General features: G+C 44.6%; 1 protein-coding gene across 1 annotated transcript; it reads right to left on the reverse strand.

The window, feature by feature from the left end:
- Nucleotides 1-407: 407 nt before the first annotated feature.
- On the reverse strand, nt 408-12,012 carry paip2b (poly(A) binding protein interacting protein 2B). The gene is made up of 4 exons (XM_079579797.1): nt 11,852-12,012; nt 2,700-2,866; nt 1,716-1,898; nt 408-1,646 (listed from the first exon to the last, which is right to left on the reverse strand). Exons 1-4 carry the CDS (start codon nt 11,856-11,858, stop codon nt 1,590-1,592), a joined length of 414 nt encoding a protein of 137 aa, XP_079435923.1. The 5' UTR covers nt 11,859-12,012; the 3' UTR covers nt 408-1,589.
- Between the last annotated feature and the right edge of the window lie 11,715 nt (nt 12,013-23,727).

Below are 23,727 nucleotides of genomic sequence, written 5' to 3' on the forward strand. Positions count from 1 at the left end.
CCCCTTTATCCACAGAAACACAGGTGAGTTGGCCCCCCTAAACCTTGATGTATTGGGAAAATATTTTGCATGTGTTGTTAAAACATACATTGGAACACCTTTGGCACCCAGCCATATCAAAATGTAAATTTTTTTTTTTTTTTTTGATGCACCCATATATATATATATATAATATATATATAATATATATATATATATATATATATATATATATATTATTATTTTTTCACACGGCAGTGGAGCAGTTCTAATAACGCTGCATTTGTTGGTAAATAATATTTATGTTGGGTTATTTCATTGAATCTCTGCTGATCAAAGTTAGTGCATCTGAAAATGTGATTACGAACATCCAAAACAAAATGTCATTTTATATATGAAACAAGCAGCAATAAGTCACAGCACACGGACCCGGGGCATTTGTCTTTAACATCTTTATTTGTCTTTTTTTCACCGTTTTATTTGTAATGAGATTCATACTCTGTGTCTCCTGGACCTCCAAACACTTGGGTCACTAACAAAACAAAATCACCAAAAATGATTTCATGTTGTACATCCACCTGGCGGACATTCCTATTGGCTTCACTGGGGGGCGCCCTTCAGCAGCTCGGGTGTGCAGTGGGACAGTCCAGGCAAACTAGACTGTACTGTAAAACCCATGAATATCGAACTTTACTACAACTCATAACTGTAAAGGGAACTGTGGCTATGGAAATTAAACTGGGCAAGTCTCTGATAAAGTCTGACCTGCCATGAACCTCTAACAAACTAAATGTCAAAAACCAGAGTGGTGGAGATAGCTAGTCACTAGCTATAGTCACATTTTCAGACACTGCCTCCAACAGCTGAACGGCGCCCCCAAGTGACAGTACCAGCAGACACACAGATGCCTCGTCCTCCAAACCATGAACAAACAAAGCGAGGAGAGGCTGTTAACCTGATTCGATCACCACCTGCTCTGATCTGGACAGACCAAGTGTTCTGGCAGAGCACAGCAGCCCAGCCCCAAACCCGCCCCCTCCCACATGAACACATGATTGGGAGAGCCACCGGAGGGTCCTGCTGGATTCCATGATTGAAGCTCCGGGCTGGGTCTGGTTTGGTCTGGGACTCCGCTGCTGTGTTGGTGTGAGCTGAGCAGAGCAGCCACAGAACTGGGACGTTCTCCTCAAAGTGAAGCCTTCTGACCCTCCTGTGATGACACCATAACATGTTCGCCAGAGCGCTCCTGGCATCACTGCGCGGTAGCTGCCTTAAGTCAAAGAGGACATCTTTTAGTTCTGTGTGCCCTGCCTGCTGAAAAGATGAGCTAGCGCCCTCACGAGGGCGGTGCTGGTAATACTCCCCCCTCCCCATCCCCAACATCCCGAGATTTACAAGAAAAAGAACAGAAAATCAAAAGAGGAAAAACAGAAAGAGAGTCCCCCCACGCCCCAGCTGGGCCACACACGCCCCTGTGGTCAGTGAGCGGCAGAGCCGACAGAGTCTCTGAGGATATGACACTGTGTGGAAGTGTGTGTGGGTGTGTGCACGTGAGAGTGTGCACTGTGTAGGTGTGTACGTGTGCAGCTCCATGGGGGTGAGGGGGACTTCTAGTACTTCTTCCCCGGGACGAACTCCTTAGCTTCAGGATTCAACACGCTCTTCCTCTGCAGAGACAGACATGTTAGTGTCCTGTGGTGGTGTTTGATCTGAGCTGGTCTGACGTGTGAACTTACGGCCAGCTCCTCCAGGCTGCTGCTGCCCTCGCTCACCGACAGCCCGTTCAGCTGCTGCTGCAGTTGGCCCACGCCAGCGTTGTTCAGGTCACGAGAGGGAATGAACCAGTCCTGGTCCTCCTCCTCCAGCATCTCCTGGAAACAACGCTCCAAGAACTCCTGCTCCAGCAGCTCCTCCTCCACCTGAAGACACACCCACACTCATTATTTAGGGGCTGAACACTATGGGGGAAGAGTCCATGGTTATTCTAGTCTATGGCTGTTTCCCAATTGTCAGGATCCTCGGTGTCTCGACCACTTGGACATGAATGACGTCATCACAGCGCCGCCAAGTGGTGTTCCATTTCACTCAGACACTCCCCCCTCGCAGCTCCACGCCTCCGTTTGGCTCATTTACGAAGGGTCCACCTGTGGATCCTCCGCTGCCTCGGAGAGCTGAAATTACCCATGAGGCACTGCAACATTGTTTTTTTCTGGCAAAACTTATTCACTTTAAAAAAAGTTTTGTTCCACATTTGTGCAAACAAATGATTGTAATAATAAAATCATTGGTCGAAGTGTTGTAAGCAAGTAAAGATGGAAAAAAAGAGGTTTATATAAAGTTATTGACAGGCCTCATAAATAGGCCTTATTGAGAAAATAGTAGCCATGACCGATAAACTGGACCTGCTAAATATATTTAAAATTTGAATTGACTTTCTTACAAATCCTTGCAGAAATGTTATTTTATTCAGTTCAAAGAGTAAGACATCTAACCAAAAGCAACAGTTTCCTGGCCTCTGTTGTTCATAACAGTTATTTTGTAAGCATAGGTTGACATTTGATTATACGGTTTGACACGTGACCTGACGCAGCCGCTCCGGAGGCCGTTCCATCTGAGCTCAAAGGCGGCGGTCAGAGGACACCCGGAAGGATCCTCGCAATTGAGAAACAGCCAGTGACTGAAGGGGAACAGGTCGGGGGTCATAGGTCAGCGGAACATACCTGTCTGTTGTACTCCTCTTCGTTCTCCATCCACATGTACTCGGCGAATGGGTTTGCGTCATTGCCCTCTCCTGCGTGCCCATTGGCTACGGGTTCTTTGCCCTCCTTGCCCGGGGCCCCGCCGCCCGGTGTCTTGGCCACCTCTGGACCGCTCATCTCAGCTGGCTCTGCACAACAACAAAGACACACATCTTTCACTGAGGGAAAACATTACAACCCAATGAGGAACAGGTTTTCAAGCCCAGGTTTCTTTACAATTACACAATGTCACACCCAGATAGCCCTGTGCGCCCCATGCTACTGAAGATAGATTATGGTAATAACTTGCTTAAGTTAGCCGCGCGGCGCAATGCTAGGGATGTAATAAACCTGATTTTGCACTGATCTGTCCTGCTTTCCAATGTGCTTCCTTATGATCTGACAGAGAAAACTAAAAAGGATCTGATGGACCTGCTGTGAGCGGGGAATTCCTCTTCTTCACTCTCGTGTCAATGGAAACTCGCCAAAAAGAAAAGAAAAGAAGTTTACCCCAGCTCAAGCTTATAACAGAGTGCATGATATAAAAGTAGTAAGTGGGTGACCTCGGATTATTTTGAGGGCATTTTAGGGGACTGGAAAGAACCGAAGCTGATCAATATACTGACTCAGTGGTACGTCTGATATGTTACGCGTTAAATCAAAAACAGAACTCAAAGCGAGTGTCGGCTCAAGTTAGATAAGATGCATAATAAGACGGCACCCTTTCAGTCTTTCAGTCCACTAAGACGCAATGAAACACACAAAATAATCCCAAACACAATACACAAGGGAAAAACAGACCCAAAAGCACCATCAAGTGTGGGGATGCAGACCAGTATCGGATATCGGCTGGATACCGAGTACTTGTACACATGAATGTGGTCCTGATACCAGAGAGAGATGGACACTGTGGGTTAGGCTGAACGATATGGACAGAATTTCATATCTCGATATCTCGATATCTTTCAGCCCTACTGTGGGTCAACCAGAAGCTCTCATCTGTTGAAATGAATGGGCAGAGATCGTCTGAGAACTTCTCATTGACGTTTTGTCAAACATGAAAAAGCAAAAAGGAAGTGACCTGTGGCTTTAGAGAATTCAGAAAGAAAAGGGTTAAAGCTTTAAAACTGAGCTGAACCTCACTGTTCATTACATGAGTAACATTTGCTTGTTGGCTTATGTCATTATGCTGCAGCTTCAGGTTTTATTCGGTCTCTTTTAGATTGTTATTGTTATTAAATGATTATGCTTTTGTAGCGTGTGAGAGTTTGCACACGGATCATTCAGCAGCTAATCTACTGCTGCTAGATTTTAAGACCCAGAGAATCATTGATTAGGCCTAATGCTGAGCACGCTCATTCGCTCAATAAATCGGAATATTTATATAACGCTTTTCCACCAACACTAGGCACTCAAAGCGCTTTACAGCAGGGACCCACATTCACCCCAATACAGTGTATGCACTGGAGGCAGAGTGCCCCAGGACACAACAGTGTGTGCACCTTCAGGAGACAGGACTCATCACGAGACCAATCGCTCTACCGTCTGTGCCACTGTCCACTTTCATTTAAAGAAGTCACAAACTGCATGACACACCGCCACCAGGGGGAGCTATTTCCCCTTTTAAGGTCAAGGTTTTGACAGAGTAGCAAAGTAGCAAAACCTGGCTGATATTTTCCATACAAACTAAAATGGCTCCTGATGGTGACAGTGAATTGGTGTCTGAGCGTGTGTGGTTCTGATCATTGGCGTGGAATACTATTTCACCAGAACAAGATCCCAGTGTTCTTATCTGCGGCTATATTAACTTTGCCTTGGTGTTCACCCAGAGGGGGGCAGGACACGGCAAAAGTGCCCGGATGTTACTCCAACCACCTGACATGCAGCGCACAGCCGGGACTCACTGAGCAGAGCAAAGAGCAACCAACTAAAAGAGTCAGCTCTGCCTGGAAGAACTCTGCAGAGCACACTCTACATCAGAGGCCAGGGGGGGGCATTTTTTGAGTCACGATTATTGTGAGAAAATATTGTGCTTTTAAGATTAGTAACATTATCGACTGAATTGAAGTAAACTGACATTTTTAGTTTGTCGTCTTTAAAATGCTTTGTAATACTTTTACTGGTAAACGTTTCTAATAATAAAAAAGGCTGTAAGATTCATTTCTTTGCCTTAAGGCTAGGTTTTATGTTCTCAAAACTTGTGAATGCACTTCCACTTGACTGTTTATTACGCTGAAGCAGAGTGGAGCTTTCATCCTCAGCCAGTTGTGGCTATTTCCAAACATTTGGACAAACTTTATTGGGAATTATGCAGTTCTTTACCTTGATATTTACAGCAAAGGATTATGTCCAAGATCTTGTTTCATATTTGTTCTGTCAATTTGTCTGCAACTTCACAAGGCCTTGCACAGAATGTCCATCGGAGCCAACAACGTGGCCATGTTTGGACCTAAAGAGGCCCCACTCTGCTCCAGAGTTACATCCTCCCCGAAAACAATGGAAGTCAGCAGTGTCCTAGGGCTGTGCAATTAATACAAATTCGATTACGATTTCGATTATTACATTAGACGATCACAAAAATAGCATAATCGAGAACAAACGATTATTAAGGATGCCCTCCCGCTCGTCCTGCACGGTTTATGTGACGCGTCTGATCAGCTGAAACACCAGTGCAGCGACAGAACTGTGAATAACATCGTACTAATATTTTTTATCCCTAACTCTTAGATAACACCGCTGTTCAGAGCTCACCTTGTGCTGAAGGAGAACAGCTGTTCAGAAGCCTCCACATCCTTTGCTCAGGCCCTGGTTTTGTTTAGTAGAAAAGTCTAAAACTCTTCTTCAGGAGCAGATCAACAGAGCTCAGACAAACTCTGATTACTTCTGCTGAGATGATTGTTTCTGTTCCCTTCGCAGTTCACGAGCTAAAGGCTCAGGCTTTGGTTTGACATAAAAACCCTTTTTGTTTTGTTTTATCCGTCATTAAAGCGTCTGAGTGTCCAAAAAAGCGCTATACAAGTCTGATGTATTATTATTAAAAACATAAGCGCTGAGTGATGATGTCATCAGGCCGCGCGGCTCTGTTGGACAGGTGTGAGGGCTGGCCAGCAGGGGGCAGGTATCCCTATTATTATTAGATTAGAAACGTGAGCATATTAAAAAAAAATGCTTTTATTGTGCAAAGAAAATGTAGTCCACAGTTGTTTTTTAAATTAATAATAAAAATGAATAAATAAAATAAAGATTTTTTTTAAGGCAACAAATAATAATCAATTATTGAATAATCGCGATTTCAATTATTACTAAAATAGTCGTGATTATCATTTTTTGTAGAACCGAGCAGCCCTAGAGTGTCCTTATGCCTGGCTCAGCTCGGCGTTTGTGTCCTGCAGCGGCGAGTACATCAGCATGAATCATTTCAGTGGTAAACCGTGGCATAACGCGTCCTTTTATAATGGTGGTCATTGTAAAACCGGCTAATCCCTAAATGAGACATTACTAAATGTCGTGTTCACTGTACCACAGCACTGGGTCTGCAGTGTTTACAGATCAGCAGCTAATGTTGCTAATGTTGCTAACTAGCTCAACAGATCTGGAGACTTAACAGTTCAATAAAGAGATACAGGAAGTCCATATTGGGCAACATTTATCTGCAGCAAAAATCACCAACAACACACAGCAAAGTCCACATGGAGCTGTAGTTCGGCTACTGCAAAAAGGTTACAGTAGTAACCATCTAAATACATACATACATTTTTACATTTGGCCATGGCCTGTTCCATCGACGACAGGCAGGACCATTCCCCATTATTTACATTTTAACAAAAGAATAAAGTCACATCAAAGAAATAAATCACAACAATAAGCCTTGGAAAACAATGACAAAATATATTCAATAAAAATAAAACATGATATAGAACAGGGGTGGCCAACTAGTCAGAGACCAAGAGCCGAAATAGTCAACCTTGACCCTGTGAAGAGCCACAAAGGCACCGACCATTAGCGAGATTCTGGGGCGGTAGTTTATTGTGATTAAATAGAATGTTAGAACCGTTTTATATAATCACAATAAACTATAATTTTATGCCTGGCCTTTTTATTTATTTAAATAATTGTGTTAGATTGAATGGTTTTACTCCTCAACAAGATTGAAATACATGTATATTAACTGAAATTTTGTGCTTTCTGCTCTGACTGAGACAGAATTAGATTATTATTATTATTTTATTTATTTTTTAATGCTGGGGTGTGTTTGTATGTGGGGCCCTGCCCACTGAGCCCCCTTCTCTGATTCGCCCCTGGCCTGTGCGCTCAGTGCCTGCAGCTTGGTCCTGACTGGACTGCGCAGAGAACGCACTCTAGGCTGCACAAAGTTTATGAACTTTAACCAGGAGCCTCTGGAGGATCTGAGAGTCTGTTTTAAGTTGCATCTGTTACAGTTACTGTCACATGTCAAAGAAAAGTCATGACTTTGCCTATTTCCGCGTTACGATGTCGCGCTTCGCATCATACGCTTCAAAAGAGCTCCGCTTTTTTCCATTTCCATATTTTGATCTTTTTCTGTGAATATGAGGCCAAATTACATCAAATAAAGAGTAGCTGATCAGAAACCTGAAAAGCACAGAAGCTAATCCTAGTGCCACGATCTGCCTGTCTGTTGTTCAACCTACATCCTGCTGTGAGTGAGGCTGCACGGGCACCTTTTACACACCGCCTCAAAAAGGAGGGAGATACAGACTCTCATTCATGTGTAGAGATGGAAACAGGGTCTGTAGGACGATGGTTGGATTTTTGGTCAAAGACTGTTACAGTTTATGGGAAATATGTACCAATTATTTTGCAAAGAGCCGCCTTGTATTAAACATATCCAATCATGCAAAGAGCCGCACTCTGATTGGCCAAGAGCCGCATGCGGCTCGAGAGCCGCGGGTTGGCCACCCCTGATATAGAATATAAAATAAAAATTCTAACTTCTTTTAAAAGTTTACTTTGTTGGAAAGTTTAGTCGAGTAAATATAAACAAGTAAAGTAACTTATTACTATCCCGTCAGCGGGTCAGTTTATAACTCAAGTTTGTTTGAAGGCAAGTTTGGTTCTCGTGTCGGTATTTGTTATCTGTGAGTACTTCAATGAAAGTACTTCAATGAAAGTACTTCAATGAAAGTACTGGTATCATTACCCGGGAGACTGTATTATTTATGATGTAAGTGAGGGACAGGTGATGGGGGTGCTGCACTGGGTTGGCAAAATATAAAAGCGTCCTTTCAGGTCGGGCAAAATGATTTAGCCAAAAATCAACATTGTGATTTTGATTTCATTTACAATTTTCCCCCCATTCACCGTCAATAACTTTTTGATGCATATAACTAAAATATTGCTAAACTGAGACAATGAAATATCTACAACTGCCTCAAAGTATTATTTACTTTTATGTCCTTTATAATCATATGAAATATCATTCAAACAGCCCACATGGCCATATAATTTAGCTTAGTGATTTTTTTTTTGTAAATAGCCCAAATAATTTCTTGCTATTTGCTCTTAATTGAGTCAGTGCTCATGAGATAAGTTTTTCTCCCAAACATTAGCCTCCTTTTGGGTTCTAAAGGTCTCTGCTTCACCCCTGTGGAGGCAGAGCTGTGTGAACCAGTGGGGCTGAGGGAGTTTTCTGTGATCAGTGTGTGTAGCAGCGAAGAGCTCTGAATGGACTGATTAACTAACAGAGAAAAAAGCATCATCAAATATTATCAAACGTTAATATTTCCACTGTACATCCACCATCTACTGTGCACCTGAACTAGGCTGAGAAATAAACAAAACCACGCGGTGGAGAGCATGTTGCCGACTCGCCACTACATTCGCTTCTATGGGCCACGGCCTTCAACTACATGGGCCAAAATCGCGTGCCTCTGTGATTTGGAAATCGCGTTGTGCAATATCTCTGGAAAATTGCAAATGCATTTAGCCATTAATCATTCAGGCCTACTTTCAGGTTCTCTTCTGTTACAAATAAGATTAAAATCTGTCAAAACAGTGAAAAACTGGTATTTGGCATAGTCCAAGGGTTTAAATCTAGGAGATCTGATGAAGTGGAGTCCTTTACTGAAATCCAGGAAGCCAACGCGCCCTTGGCCGAAACACATGGCGTCACTGTCCTGCTTTTGAACAAAGAACTTATCATTTCTGATTCGGAAACATAAATCGTGAATCTCATTTCCAATGCAAACCCTGTAGATCTATATCTACTATAGTCTCGGTCTAATAGGAAGGAGACTACACGTCTAATACCATACTGCTTATTTTATTTCATGATGTATCATATGTCTGGCTGAAAGAGAAAATGTGACCCAACATGAACTGCAATTATCAAAGTACAATAGCTGCAGTTATTTAGGCCATAATAATAGATGGTTCTCTGTCTCCATAAGCGCTTTTGTAGAAGAACTTCTATCCCAGTAGTTAAGAGCTCAACAAACACTCAGTTTAGCAGAAATCAGTCTGTTCTCATGCCAACACTCCAAGACCTGTTGAAAATGTGCACGCTCCTGATCTGATAAACAGACATCACACCATCTAATAACAAAAAATGTCCTGCAAAATGTAATTGGATATTGCCAAAAGCGCGTAGCCTGAGTTCAACCGTCCCGGGTATGTGGCCTGTCCATGTGACGCGGCGCCAGGAGATTCTCCGCTTTGACCCAGCAGAACATGTTCCTCCTCATAAACACAAACACGACAGTACTGCAGTAATACTACGGCTGGTCAGAGGGCACTTCCTGGGCGTAAACACGTGGAAGTGTTTGGTCGTGGGGAGAATGGCGGAGCTGCTGCTGCTCAGGTGGCGCTGGAGCGGAAAGGTACAGGGAGTCCCAGAGCTCAGTGCTGACATAACCTACTGACAACTACAACTGAGTCATCTGCAGGGGGGGGGGGGGGGGGGGGAGGGAACGGAGGGGGAGAGAGAGGGGGGAGTTTTCACAACATTTGCTGAAAATTGTGTGAAAACAAGACTTCTAAAAAATCTATTTGGTTATTTATTATTTGGTCAGGACAGTGCATGTTAATGAACATACATGGACTCATGCATGTAAACATACCACGCCGGATTGTAGCCTTGGGCTAATTTGCATCTGTTGTCCCCACTCACATTCTCAAAGACACTCTCATTTATCCTATTGTACATGTTTTTAGTGGTAGGGAAACCTACAGACACGGGGGACATGCAAACTCCACACAGAAATACCGTCTAGCTGTGAAGCACAAGCGCTGACCGCTGTACCAGCGCGCCACCAAAACACCAATTCAGGACCGAAACAAGGCCAAATACAACTACATTTGGAAAATTAGGACTAAAACATTTTCAAGTTTGATGCATTTTTTTGGTTTTAGGTCAAGTCTTCCAAAACTGTGTGCACATCTGACAGTGCATGTCAGGTTGAAGTGGGTTAGTGGAGCACGAGGGTGTGTCTGAGCTGTCTGTTTACTACATCGCCTTCCTCAATGCTACATTTACAACCACAACACTCCAGGATGGTGACAAAGAGCTCCTCCAGGAGATGGTTTTGTTAGTATGAAGCTCTCTCAACTGGCAGCAGACTGTGATACAATTATTGTGATGAAACTATTTGATCTCAGTAGTACTCAGTATACTTCACAAATATCACACTTTGTCTATCATGCGCAATGGCAGAAATTTGCTTTTGTTTTGCTCACACAGTTCATGTAAGATGCATAATTCCCTTAAGTTCAGTTTTGAAATCAGTTCAGTGCAGACAAAACAGCACCTGATTCAGCAGCAGAAGCAGATTAAAGTATTTAACCTTCCAAGGTGGTCAGTGGTCTAAAATGAATTCAAATCGGACTGCATTCTCTCTAAACTGAGTGAAAACTGTCTCCAGATGAAAAAAAGTTTCATTTAGCTGAATTACACAATCACAAAAAGTCTCACCTGTAGCACCATCAGTGGGGCTGTTTGAGAACCACTGTCCTATGGTTTAATGGGGGCACACACATTATAAATGACTGTTATTAGGTCAGGGATGCAGACATGTCCAAAAGTGATGCTCTGTGATGACAGTGGCAGCAGTGCATTATGGGATATGTGCTGAGTCTATTGCTCCTGTTGCATAACACTGAGCCAGGCCCAGGCTGCATGTACACAGCCATCATGTCTCCTGCATGAACACGAAAGATACGAGCTCTAAGCTGCATCAGTGTCTTCACCGTCTGTCACAAACACAGGGCTTCCCACAGCAGTCACTTGAACAGGCTTTCAGAGATCTCCATCTGAAGAGCAAACACTACAGAGTTACACTCAGCATGTTTGTTTAGGTGGAGTAACATGAAGTTGTACTTCCATGTGGCCTACACAGCGGGCCAGCACAGATGGAGCAGGTGTTCTGAATAATGCTGCGCTGGCTGATTGATCGGCTGAAGGCTCGTGTGACACTAGGACTTTGAGAACACGAGTTAAATTTCCGAGAAGTCGGTGTTTAGCAGCAGGCACAGCCCGCGCACCGATAGATGTGGGCTGATAACGCCGCAGACATACGGCAGAAACGGCCTCCGAACATTATGTAACGCAGAAAGCACAGCACGGAACGCTCCGCAGAGGCTCTGGGGCTAGCGGGCTAAAGCAGGCTAAACCAGGTGCAGGCCCACCTGAAACTTTCTAAAGGGATTGGACGGCTTTGGCCGAGGTAATGCTAAGTGGCTACTTTGCTTACAGTGTCTGCAAATAGACCGTTATGAACGGGCCTTAGGAGGAGCAACAACAACAACAAAAGCGGAGTAAACCAAGGGCAAAAAGCACTTTCTGACGATGCCAGGGAAACGTGTCCGAACAGACACAGCCAGAACTCATTTACACACGGGAGTGTAGCTTTTTGGCGGGGTTTCAAAGGAGAACGTCGTGCGCAGAGACATAAGAGCACTGGTGAGGGATGCTCGAGGCCAAACAAAGTAGTGTCCGCGGAGTTAGCCACTGCTACGGCTACTGCTAATGCTACTGCTACTGCTACAGCTACAGCATGGCAGCATCACCACAGCGCAGCAAAACAAGCTCCGTCCCGGGGATTAGGGCAGCTTCAGCCCGCTCAGAGGCCACACACACACCGTCAAACACACGCACGTACCTGGCATGACGTTCCCTGCTCTGTGCAAACGTAACCGCACTCGATGTGCAACCGCTCCGCTGGCAGACTGTTCCCAGTGAAGGCTCGCCTGTGGCCGATGCAGCGTAGCTCTCTTTAGCTCTCCTCGTTAGCCACCGATGCTAACTCTGTCACGTGGTGTAAGCTCCGTTCAAATGCGCTTTGAGTGTGAGAATAAAGAAGAATCATATCACTGGTGCCTCCTCCTGGACGCTGGCCCTTTCGGGTCAACTCAAAGGGTGACATTATGATGACTTACTTATACAGAATGATGTGATGGAAAGTAATATTGTACAGAAGTTAAAGTACTGTACTGCACACATTATTGGCAGTACACCTTTTAGATACTTAAGATAACGTAATGTTTAATTAGTATTTTCTAACTTTATTATTTTTTAAGTTAACATTTTTGAACTAGAATGTAAGTAAAAGTACTTGAAGTAAAGTCGTCCTCATCACAAATTCGAAAATGTGTTCTATTTCATGCTGTATTTCAATGTTAACAAACACGCTGGACGAGCCGCACGTCTGATTACGTTGTCATTACATCATTCCAATGCAGAAAAATCGGAGCAGAGGCGAGGTCCCTGAATGCCTCATCCGAACAAATATCCGGAGCCCCAGCGCGCGCCGCACACACGAATCTCGAAAAACCTCTGAAAACAGTGCACTGTCCCGAAGCTGGGGGGGCAGCCAGCGTGGCCCCACTGTTTTTAAACCCCCCCGTCTATGTGGGCATTTCTTTTTAAATAACATCTGCAAGAAAACACTTTCCACTTTCATGGTACACTCTGTTTGCCTCAACAAAGTGAACAGGAAGCCACGACGTACTGTTTACCTTTTGAGCTTTATCTGTGTCTTGTCATTTGATTGGTTGGTCTGGACTCTATATTCACTAGAGAGAGGAAGGAAGTCTTCACCCGAGTCCCAAAGTTACAAACACTTTTAGAATCGACAAGGCTACACCGACACTCACCAGTCAACTTCCAAGTGCAAACGGGGACGTAGCAGTAGCTGTCCGGGAAGTGGCTTTATCTGTTCCAAAATGTCACCCCAAAACACCAAATCTGCCTAACCTTGTTCGAGCCACAAAGATAACAAATGTCCGAGTGAGGAATGTTGGCTTTATGTCCGAAAGAACGTAGAAAATCCCCGTTTTCTGAACCGGGTCGTGTTCGTGGTGGTGGTCGCGTTGTCCAGTTGTGCACCGCCGTCATTGGTCAGTTCACACGTCAGTCAAAAGCGTTGTGGGTTTCTGTTGGCCGGGACTTCTACAAAGCCCGCCCCTTTCGTCTCCATTCACTTGAGTAAACAAAGTGCAACCAGCAGAAAAACTATCCAGGCCTTTAGAGTGGGATTACTTTGTCGTCATCAATGTATGTATATATATATATATATAATAATAATAATAATACATCAAACTTGTATAGCACTTATTTGGACACTCAAAGACGCTTTAAATGGGATGGGGGGGGGGGGGGGGGGGGGTCTCTTCTTCCTCTTGCTCGGGTCCTCTCCCGTCAGCCTGAGAGCTTGAGGGTTCTGTATCTTTGCTGTTCCTAGAACTGCACTTTTCTGGACTGAGATGTCTGATGTATTTCCTGGGATCTGCTGGAGCCACTCCTCCAGTTTGGGGGTCACTGCCCCGAGTGCCCCAACGACCACGGGCACCACTGATGCTTCACCCTCCAGGTTTTCTCCAGCTCTTCTCTGAGCCCCTGGTATTTCTCTAGTTTCTCGTGTTCCTTTTTCCTGATGTTGAAGTCTTGGTGTTGCTATGTCGACCACAGCGGCTCCTCTGCTCTTTGTCACCACCACAATGTCCGGTTGGTTCATTACCATTTTGTCCGTCTGTATCTGGAAGTCCCACAGGATCTTGGCTCGGTCATTCTCCACCACCTTTGGAGGTGTTTCCCACTTTGACCTTGGGGTTTCCAGCCCATACTCTGCACAGATGTTCCTGTACACTATACCAGCCACTTGTAAATATATATATATACAGTGCCTCTCGTAAGTATTCATACACCTTGAACTTTTGCACATTTTGTCATGTTTACAACCCTAAACATAAAGATTGTATTTTTTATTTTTTTACTGAACGTTCACACACAAGTAACAGACAACTGTGAAGTGAAAGCAAAATGATACATGATTCTGTTTGTTTGTTTTTTTGTATAATTTTTTGTTTATAAGTATTCATACAGCATGCATGAATACTTTGTGGAACCCCCTTTTGCTGTAATAACAGCAGCAAGTCTTTTGGGGTCTGACTCTACAAGGTTTGCACATGTAGAGACCGACATTTTAGCTCATTCATCTTTACAAAACAACTCAAGCTCTGTCACATTAGAAGGAGAGCGTTTGTGAACAGCAGTTTTCAGATTATTCCACAGATTTTCAATAGGATTTAGGTCAGGACTTTGACTGGGCCATTCTAACACATTAATATGTTTTTATTGAACCATTCCATTGTAGATTTATCTTTGGGTTTAGGGTCATTGTCCTGCTGAAGGTGAATCTCCGCCCCAGCCTCAGTTCTCTTGTGACTCCAGCAGGTTTTCCTCCAAAATGTCCCTGTATTTGGCTCCATCCATCTTCACAACTATTCTTACAGTCTCCCCAGTCCCCGCTGAGGAAAAGCAGCCCCACAGCATGATGCTCCCCCCGTATATTTGACACTGGGGATGGTGCACTCAGGACCATGAGCAGTGTCAGGTTTGCTCCATACATAACGTTTTGCATTTGGGCCAAAAAGTTAAATTTTTGTCTCATCTGACCAAAGCTCCTTCTTCCACATGGAGCTGTGTCCTCCATATGACTTCTACAAACTTCAAACGGGATTTCTTATGACCTCCTTTCAATAATGGCTTTCTTCTTCCACTCGTCCATGAAGGCCAGATTTGTGTAGATACGACTTATAGTTGTCCCATGTACAGATTCCCCCAGCTCAGCGGCAGGACTTCACAGCTCCTCCAGAGTTATCTTGGGGCACTTGGTTGTATTTCTGACCAGTGCTCTCCTTGTTCAGTTTGTTAGTTTACGTGAACAGCCGTGTCTTGGTAAGTCTGCAGTGGTGCTTTACTCTTTCCATTTCTGAATGATGGATTGAACAGTTGCTCCGGGAGATGTTTAAATCTTGGGAAATCTTTGTATAACTTAACGCTGCTTTAAACTTCTCCACAGCTTTATCCCTGACCTCTCTGGTGCTCCTTGGCCTTCATGATGTTGTTTAGTGACCAATACACTCCGACCACAGCTCTGAGGGCCTAAAAGAACAGCTGTAATTATACTGAGAGTAGATTACACACAGGTGCCTCTACTTAACCGTTAGGCCAAGGTGTGAACATTCTGGAGTCATTAGGAATGTTATAAAGGCAATTTAATGCACTCAGAAAATGCTGTATGAATACTTATGCAAGCCCCACTTTTCACTTTTCTATTTTTTTAAAAATAACAGAATCATGTATCATTTTGCTTTGATTTCACAGTTGTCTGTTACTTGTGTGTGAACGTTCAGTAAAAAAGTCAAAATAAAATCTTCATGTTTAGGGTTGTAAACATGACAAAATGTGCAAAAGTCCAAGGTGTATGAATACTTTCGAGAGTTCATTACTTATATATATATATATATATATATATATATATATATATATATATATATATACAGTGCCTCTTGTAAGTATTCATACACCATAGTAACCTCTGGTGCTAACTAACCAGTGATTAGGAGCTATGTGCCATCCCATAAGCCACTGCGCCAATCCCCCCCCCCCCCCCCCCCCCTCGCCCCCACCCTCAAGTGATTCATGCACAACCATTGTTGATTGACAGGTGCACATTTAATAAAAGCCAAACTTTATAAAAGTGACAAAATCCATGTTGTCGTCTCCACAGCTCAGTCACATGTCAGTGTTAAAGAGCCGCCTCAGTAAACGGATTAAATGAAGGCAGTTTGTGCTTTTGTTTTCATTTAGTAGAAACTTAAGCCACATGGATCATTTGCTACTGTAGCTTTATGAACCAGCTGTTGTGATAAAATAACACTAAAGAGAAATGTATGGCTCATCTGGAATTTTTTTCTCCTTACATGTCTTTGTTTGGATACTATGTTGTTGTTGTTGTTGTTGTTGTTGTTGTTGTTGTTGTTGTTGTTGTTGTTGTTGTTGTTGTTGTTGTTGTTGTTGTTGTTGTTGTTGTTGTTGTTGTTGTTGTTGTTGTTGTTGTTGTTGTTGTTGTTGTTGTTGTTGTTGACCCCATGAAAGGTTAAGGGTCAGGAGCTAGTGTTAGTACTTGGAGGCTACAGTTTGATGGTTCGGGACACAGCCCAAGTGATCCTGGATCATCATAGAGGCCACTGTGTTGAAAAGTCCATCCATCCATTTTTTGCCACTCTATCCAGGGCCGGGTTGTGGAGGAAGCAGTCTGAGCAGAGGTGCCCACCACATCTCCTCCAGCTGTTCTAGAGGATCCCGGGGAGTTTCCGCATGACAGAGACATAGTCCCTCCAGCGTGTCCTGGGTCTTCCCGGGGGACTCCTTCCAATGGGACATGCTCGGAAAAATCTCCCCATGGAGGTGTCCAGGAGGCATCCAAAATAGCTCAGCTAGCTCCTCTCGACTTGGAGGAGCAGCAGCTCTACTCCAAGCTCTTCTCGGGAGATTGGGCTCCTCACCCTTTCTCTAAGGGTGCACCAACAAAATGGCTTGCCGATAGCAGCCCTGAACGTGCACTTATGGACACCCTTGTGTTTTAACATGGTGTTTGTTGTGGGCAAACTTGTCCAGTAGCTGAACACTGGTCAGGATCAGATTGGGACTCCAAGAAGACTTTACTTTAGGGTTATCTGTACCAATGTTGGGCCTATATGACGAGACAATGGTGAGACACTTGTCCCTAACCCAAAGGTGTAGTGTCTCATTTCTCCAGCTGGTGGATTATAGGCAAGCCCACACCAGCCCACCTTCCTGCTGCACAGGCGGGAAGGTGCAGAGATAACGTTCCATGTCCCAAAAGCCAGATGCTGTGGACATGGACAGGGACATTGAAGGACCTGCGTTTGACTGCCGATGCTGTGTGGACTCAAGTTTAGTTTCATTCTCTGTATCCATCCTCAATGCCGCTGGGGCATTGTGAAGTGTGAAGCATTTTGGGTAACATGTGACAAACGCTGTACAAATAAGATTCCCTTTCCACTGACAGCTTCACCCTCCAGGTCCTAGAAGTACATGTCCCTCAGACACTCTATGTAACAGAGTGAAAGGACATCACCACTTTTCCTATATTTGAGAAAGGTATTTCAGTGGCCTCACATTCTGCTGATTAAATACATGTGCCAAAGTGTTTTGTTCCAATGCTGAACACATGGTGGGAACGAGGAGAGGGCGAGAGGGGGGGGGGAGAAGACAGACAAACAAAGAGAGAGGGAGGAGGTAGGTAACAGAGGATGGAGATGAGAAAGATGGAGAACTAGACTTTTGACTTTTGACATCACATTTATTGATCGTAGAGATTAAAAATCTAAGGGGGGGGCAACAGAGGATGGAAAAAGTGAGGGGGAGGGAGAGGAGAGAGAGAGAGAGAGAGAGGAGTGAGAGGAGAGCTAGTGACAGAGGTCCTTTCTGTGTGGAGTTCAGTTGTAGAACCATAAGTCTTCCCTGAGCTTTTAGTCATCTCGCAGTTCCGTTTCCTACCAGCAGAGTGCAGAAGAGTGAGCAATTCTTCCTGCCAATTACTGAAGCAGATCTTTGGAATTGTGGGGGATTTTTGGGGAGGTGTCAGATATATATGCACTTTAACAGTAGTCTTATTGCTGTACTTTTTACTCCTACCTGAGTAATTTTACGCTGAAGTATCAACAGGCCAACTCTTTTGCAAATGCATTGTTATTCCTTTCGACTACTTTGTTCTGGGTGAAGCTGGCCTCACTTTAATACAAATTTATATTCAAAAATAATATGTCAATCAATTGTGCTATGAAAATGTTTGTAATGTAATCGTGCAGACAAAATATGAAATAATGTCAAAATTAAAAGATTAGAAAAGTGCTTAAAAGAACTACACATTCAGTAACACCGCGTTCACAGCGACAATGGCTGTTTCTCAATGTCCAGGGTCCTTCCTGTTTGTCCACTTTGAGGACGTCCCCCAGAGCGAGAGGCTGTGTCATGTTACGTGTCAAATCATGTGATAATATATCAAATTATGCTTACACAAACTACTGTTTTATGAACAGAAGAGGCCAGGAAGCAGTTTATGGACTGGGTTTGGTTGGATGTCATACTGTTTGAACATTTTGGCCTGAAATAATTACATTTCTGCAAGGATTAGCAAGGTCCATCCATCCATCCATTTTCTTCCGCTTTATCCGGGGCCGGGTCGTGGGGGCAGCAGTCTCAGCAGAGATGCCCAGACTTCCCGATCCACACACACCTCCTCCAGCTGTTCTGGGGGGACCCCGAGGCGACACCAGGCCAGCTCGGAGACATAGTCCCACCAGCGTGTCCTGGGTCTTCCACGAGGCCTTGTCCCTCTGGGACATACCTGGAACACCTCTCGTGGGAGGCGACCAGGAGGTATCTGGAACAGATGCCCGAGCCACCTCAGCTGCTCCTTTCGTGAAGGCTCCCAAACCGGACACCCTCCGGCCCCTGGCTGCGCCTAGAAATTCTGTCCATAAAAGTAATGAACAGAACCGGTGACAAAGGACAGCCCTGGCGGAGACCAACACGCACCGGGAACAGGTCTGACTTACTGCCGGCAATGCGAACCAAGCTCCTGCTGCGGTCATACAGGGAACGGACAGCCCTTAGCAGAGGGCCCCGGACCCCATACTCCCGGAGCACCCCCCACAGGGCACCACGAGGGACGCGGTCGAACGCTTTCTCCAGATCCACAAAACACATGTGGACTGGTTGAGCGAACTCCCACGAACCCTCGAGCACCCGACGGAGGGTATAGAGCTGGTCCAGTGTGCCACGACCAGGACGAAAACCGCATTGTTCCTCCTGGATCCAAGGTTCGACTATCGGCCGGATCCTCCTCTCCAGCACCCTGGAGGCTAAGGAGTGTGATCCCTTTGTAATTGGAGCACACCCTCCGATCCCCCTTCTTAAAGAGAGGGGCCACCACCCAGGTCTGCCAATCCAGGGGCACTGTCCCCGAGGACTCCTTCTTCAGCTTGACGGCATCCCTTACTTCCGGGCGCCACCACCGGGTTCGGGGATTGCCGCCGCGACAGGCACCAGAGACCTTACGGCCACAACTACGCGCAGCCGCATCGACAATGGAGGAGGAGAACAGGGTCCACTCGGACTCCATGTCCCCCGTCTCCCTCGAAATCTGGGTGAAGCTCTTCCGGAGGTGGGGTTGAAGACCCCACTGACAGAGGGATCCACCAGACGTTCCCAGCAGACCCTCACAACACGCTTGGGTCTGCCAGGTCTGACCGGCTTCCTCCCCTGCCAGCGGATCCAGCTCACCACCAGGTGGTGATCAGTTGACAGCTTTAACTGCACATTTAGTTATTATTTCCACTCTCCTTTAACTACACATTTAGTTATTATTGCCACTCCCCTTTAACTACACATTTAGTTATTATTGCCACTCCCCTTTAACTACACATTTAGTTATTATCTCCACTCTCCTTTAACTACACATTTAGTTATTATTGCCACTCCCCTTTAACTACACATTTAGTTATTATTCCCACTCCCCTTTAACTACACATTTAGTTATTATTGCCACTCCCCTTTAACTACACATTTAGTTATTATTGCCACTCCCCTTTAACTACACATTTAGTTATTATTCCCACTCCCCTTTAACTACACATTTAGTTATTATTGCCACTCCCCTTTAACTACACATTTAGTTATTATTCCCACTCCCCTTTAACTACACATTTAGTTATTATTGCCACTCCCCTTTAACTACACAGTTAGTTATTATTGCCACTCCCCTTTAACTACACATTTAGTTATTATTCCCACTCCCCTTTAACTACACATTTAGTTATTATTGCCACTCCCCTTTAACTACACAGTTAGTTATTATCTCCACTCTCCTTTAACTACACAGTTGGTTATTATTGCCACTCCCCTTTACCAAACAGTTGGTTATTATTGCCACTCTCCTTTAACTACACAGTTGGTTATTATTGCCACTCTCCTTTAACTACACAGTTGGTTATTATTGCCACTCTCCTTTAACTACACATTTAGTTATAATCTCCACTCCCCTTTAACTACACAGTTAGTTATCATCTTCACTTCTGGAGGGCAGCAGTTTCAATAAAGCTGAAAACCAGCACGGAGTGCTCTGTAGTTGAGGCAGTTTGAGGGCTGCAATGATCTGTTCAAGGTGATTTGTACAGGCCTCCTCCCACTGCTCCACTGGAACCTCACAGTGAGGAGGTCCCGCTGTGAGTGCAGTTTTCCTCTGGTTTCTCCTAAAGACTTTCCTGGTTAAATGAAGGTCAATAACACACAGTAATTACAATTCAGAGGTCACATGATCACACTCGCTCAAATGTTAAAGCTCCTGCATGTTTTGAATTCCATTTTGTACTGTGACCTGAATGTAGATTTGAAAAGCTGAATTGATAAAATAGTCCCAAAGCAGCTCAAAATCAGCTCTTTTTGGTGTCTGTAGCCCTCTGTGTTCAGCAGCACAGCGAGCCGGGGGGGTGGGGTCAGCGGGTGCGTGCAGATTTCTTTCTCTCTCCCTAATGTCTCCCCCGTGTGCCGCCGTCCCCTCACTGCGGGGCCCCTCGTACAGTCAGAGCAGATCACTTTGTGGAACAGTGGTGTGTAGTGCTCTTTTACACAGTACCTTTTACATCTACTCAAGTGATAACATTTGTACTCCTCCTCCCAGTGTTCCTCAGTTATCAACATTGCGTACAAAAACGGTGTATTTGCGATATGCGCTAGAGTGCGCAGGGGATTTATGAACCTGTGCTTTACGCTCAGATCTTTCCGTGCGCAGAAGCATCTGATGGTAAATGCCATGGAGAAATCCCAGCGTCATTTGAATGAAACGCCCCGAAATATTCATAATCAGGAGGCCTCACCCACGGGTTTTACGGCACGCACGAACGAAACACGGCTAAAAAGAACATTTCTCCAACCAGGAAATGGTAAAGAGTTGTTTTTAACACAACAAATATGAGATTTATGTGCATGAGAAAAATTAAAGAATCTATTAGAAACCCACAATAACCCTATAGCCAATCCAAGATCACATTCACTAAAAAGAAATAGGTGTAGTGGGTTTACATAATATATTATCCTGTTTGAGTTGTGTGTAGGACTTAGGTTTTCTGCTCGATCGTTGTTGGAGAAAATAAGGCTTTATGTCATTAAAAGAATCCTCCGCTTTTGACACTCCGCCTCCGACTCCCGTCCTTACACACTACATAGGTTAATAATAATTAAAAAAGTGTTTATTAAATAAGCTGTAGGCCTAAATAGCCTATATAAAAAGGGTATACAATTAAACCACATAAAAAAACAGTGTGTAGTAAAAAGAAGAAAGTTTGGATATAACGCTGCAGAGACTCTGGACCATGAACTGAACCAGCGAAAGCAGCGGTCAGCTCCGCGGACTCAGCGCTGGAGCCGAGGGCAGAACTACGCGTCTCTCAGAGCCTTCCTCCAGGAGGAAACAGGTGCGCGGAGAGCTGACAGCCACCCGGAACCTAACCAACCCGTCCGGACCGAAGACAGCCCTGCGACGGGACGAGCTTCGATCAGCCCCCTGAGGAGAGGAGAGCGTGCGGTCAGCAGACCCTGCGAGCGCCACTCCCGGACCTTACGAACCCGTCCGGACCCAAGAAAGCTGTGGTGCTGTCGAAGATGTTTGACACCCGGGCTACTCGCGCCACGGAATACGGCCCACAGACCTGACGCTAAAACCAGCCACATACCCACAGACCCAGGTGAGTCCGATCAGCGCAACATTGAATCAAGTCTGCCCATAAACATTTACGCTGTGCCTTGTTTCATGTTTAAATCACTAATGTGGATGATATGCGACGTGGCAATGCAATTCATGCTGTTAAAAACTGTTTTCCAGCGCGGTTTCGTGTTTAGTTAAACTGGTGTATCATGTGCACCACCTCCTGACCTGGTGTAGGATCTGAGCGCACCGTACGCCAGGTGTACTTTGTGCTCAGATTGATAAATGCCAAAACAGGCGGTAGTTTTTCGTACACCCCACATACGCTCTGATTTCACCGTACGCAAGTTTGATAAATGAGGGCCACTGGGAGTAATACAAGCTTCATGTTGACAGATGAGTCATAATGTCATTTTCATGGTGGTGGAAGAGTTAGCGTGCCCGAAGATGAAGAAGAAGATGAGCAGATGAAACACCAACATCTATGCAGGTTAAGTACATTTCAGAAAGCATTTCACAAGTGTTTCATTTGGTTCCTATCAGGACAATGTGCTCTGTGATTCTTGATTTGGTTGGCTGTTCCAGACGGTCCTGCTGCTTTAGAACAGACACAAAAAGCAGGAGTGGAGCTGGACAGGGAAGTATTAATGAGTCCCAGTCTGGAGTATGTTTGGGCGCATCTCTGAGACTGTATTGATGCAAGGAACGGGTTGCTTCCTGTCACCTGACTCCTTCACTTCCTGTGGCCTTCCTGTGACTCAGTGTTAATTTTGACAACATATTTTATTTTAGTTTTAGTCTTAGTCTTTTGACTTAAATGTAATTTGATTTTAGTCAAGATTTAGTCAAAAAAAACTTTTCAATTTTAGTCTAGTTTTAGTCGACTTAAAATTGCATGTCAATTTAGTCGACTAAAATTAAGACTAATTTAGTCGACTTATATTTATAATATTCGTTATAATCATATTTATTGAAGGTCCTCGACTTAATGGAGCTTCTTCCACATGAATAAAGCTCAGAGCTGTTCATTTGGCAGTGAATTTAAATGAAATGAGGCTTTTTCAGACGCTCAATAGAAGTTTGGATGGTTTTAGTCTCTCCTTTTCATTTTTATTTAGTCTTATTTTAGTCGACTAAAATATCTGGACATTTTAGTCATAGTTTTAGTCTCATGAGAAACTTTTAATTTAGTTTTAGTCCAATTTTAGTCGGCAAAGATATCACTTTGACTAAAATTAAGACTAAATATTTTAGTCGACGAAATTAACACTGCTGTGACTGCAGGAGACACAGGACCCTGTCAGTGTGAAGCCCCCACCCAACTTTGTCAGGTCAGGCAGACGAACACCCAGGGGCGTAACAGACACGGGGAGAGACCTGCAGACCTGCATTTGAGTCCTGTATGAGGATAGTGCCACATAGATTGTAAAAGTCTCTGAAGGAATTCTGAGATCTGCTGGTAGTTCACAGAGTAAACACAGGAAACAATGTAGGTTCTCAGTCATCCAGGTAGTTGTTTAAAACTCAAAAACTGTATATCAAAAACACTGGAATTACTGTACTTTCAAAAAGCAACTGCTCATTTAGGCAGCATCCTCAGAGCAGTTGTCCGTGGTGACCACGCCCACCAGATATAGACGTGGTGGGTGTGGATGGTAATGTCAGATGACGTCCCTGACGAGGGCCCCAGACACGGCCTGGAGCTAAGCCATCCTGCGGACGGCTCTGTCCCAGGTGTTGGAGCTGAAACCTGCTCGCCTGTTGATGGCCGGGCGCATGGATCTCTGACCCCTCTCTCAAAACACCGCTGATCTTTGTCCAACAGACGTGTGTCTCTGTCCTCAAAGGAGTGGCCCGTCTCCTCCATGTGCACGAACACAGCACTGTCCTCCAGCTGAGAGAGGCGCCTCTCAAAGGGCTGAGCTGTTTCGCTGAAGTTCATCACGGAGGAGAGTTTTAAA

Source organism: Gobius niger, assembly GCF_951799975.1.
Source record: "Gobius niger genome assembly, chromosome: 21".
In the NCBI taxonomy this organism is placed as follows: domain Eukaryota; kingdom Metazoa; phylum Chordata; class Actinopteri; order Gobiiformes; family Gobiidae; genus Gobius; species Gobius niger.

Coding starts and splice junctions, on each gene's coding strand:
- paip2b (XM_079579797.1), bottom strand. Junction 1,899..2,699: donor AAGAGGAGTACAACAGACAG/GTATGTTCCGCT, acceptor GTGTGTCTTCAG/GTGGAGGAGGAGCTGCTGGA. Junction 1,647..1,715: donor GCAGCCTGGAGGAGCTGGCC/GTAAGTTCACAC, acceptor CTGTCTCTGCAG/AGGAAGAGCGTGTTGAATCC.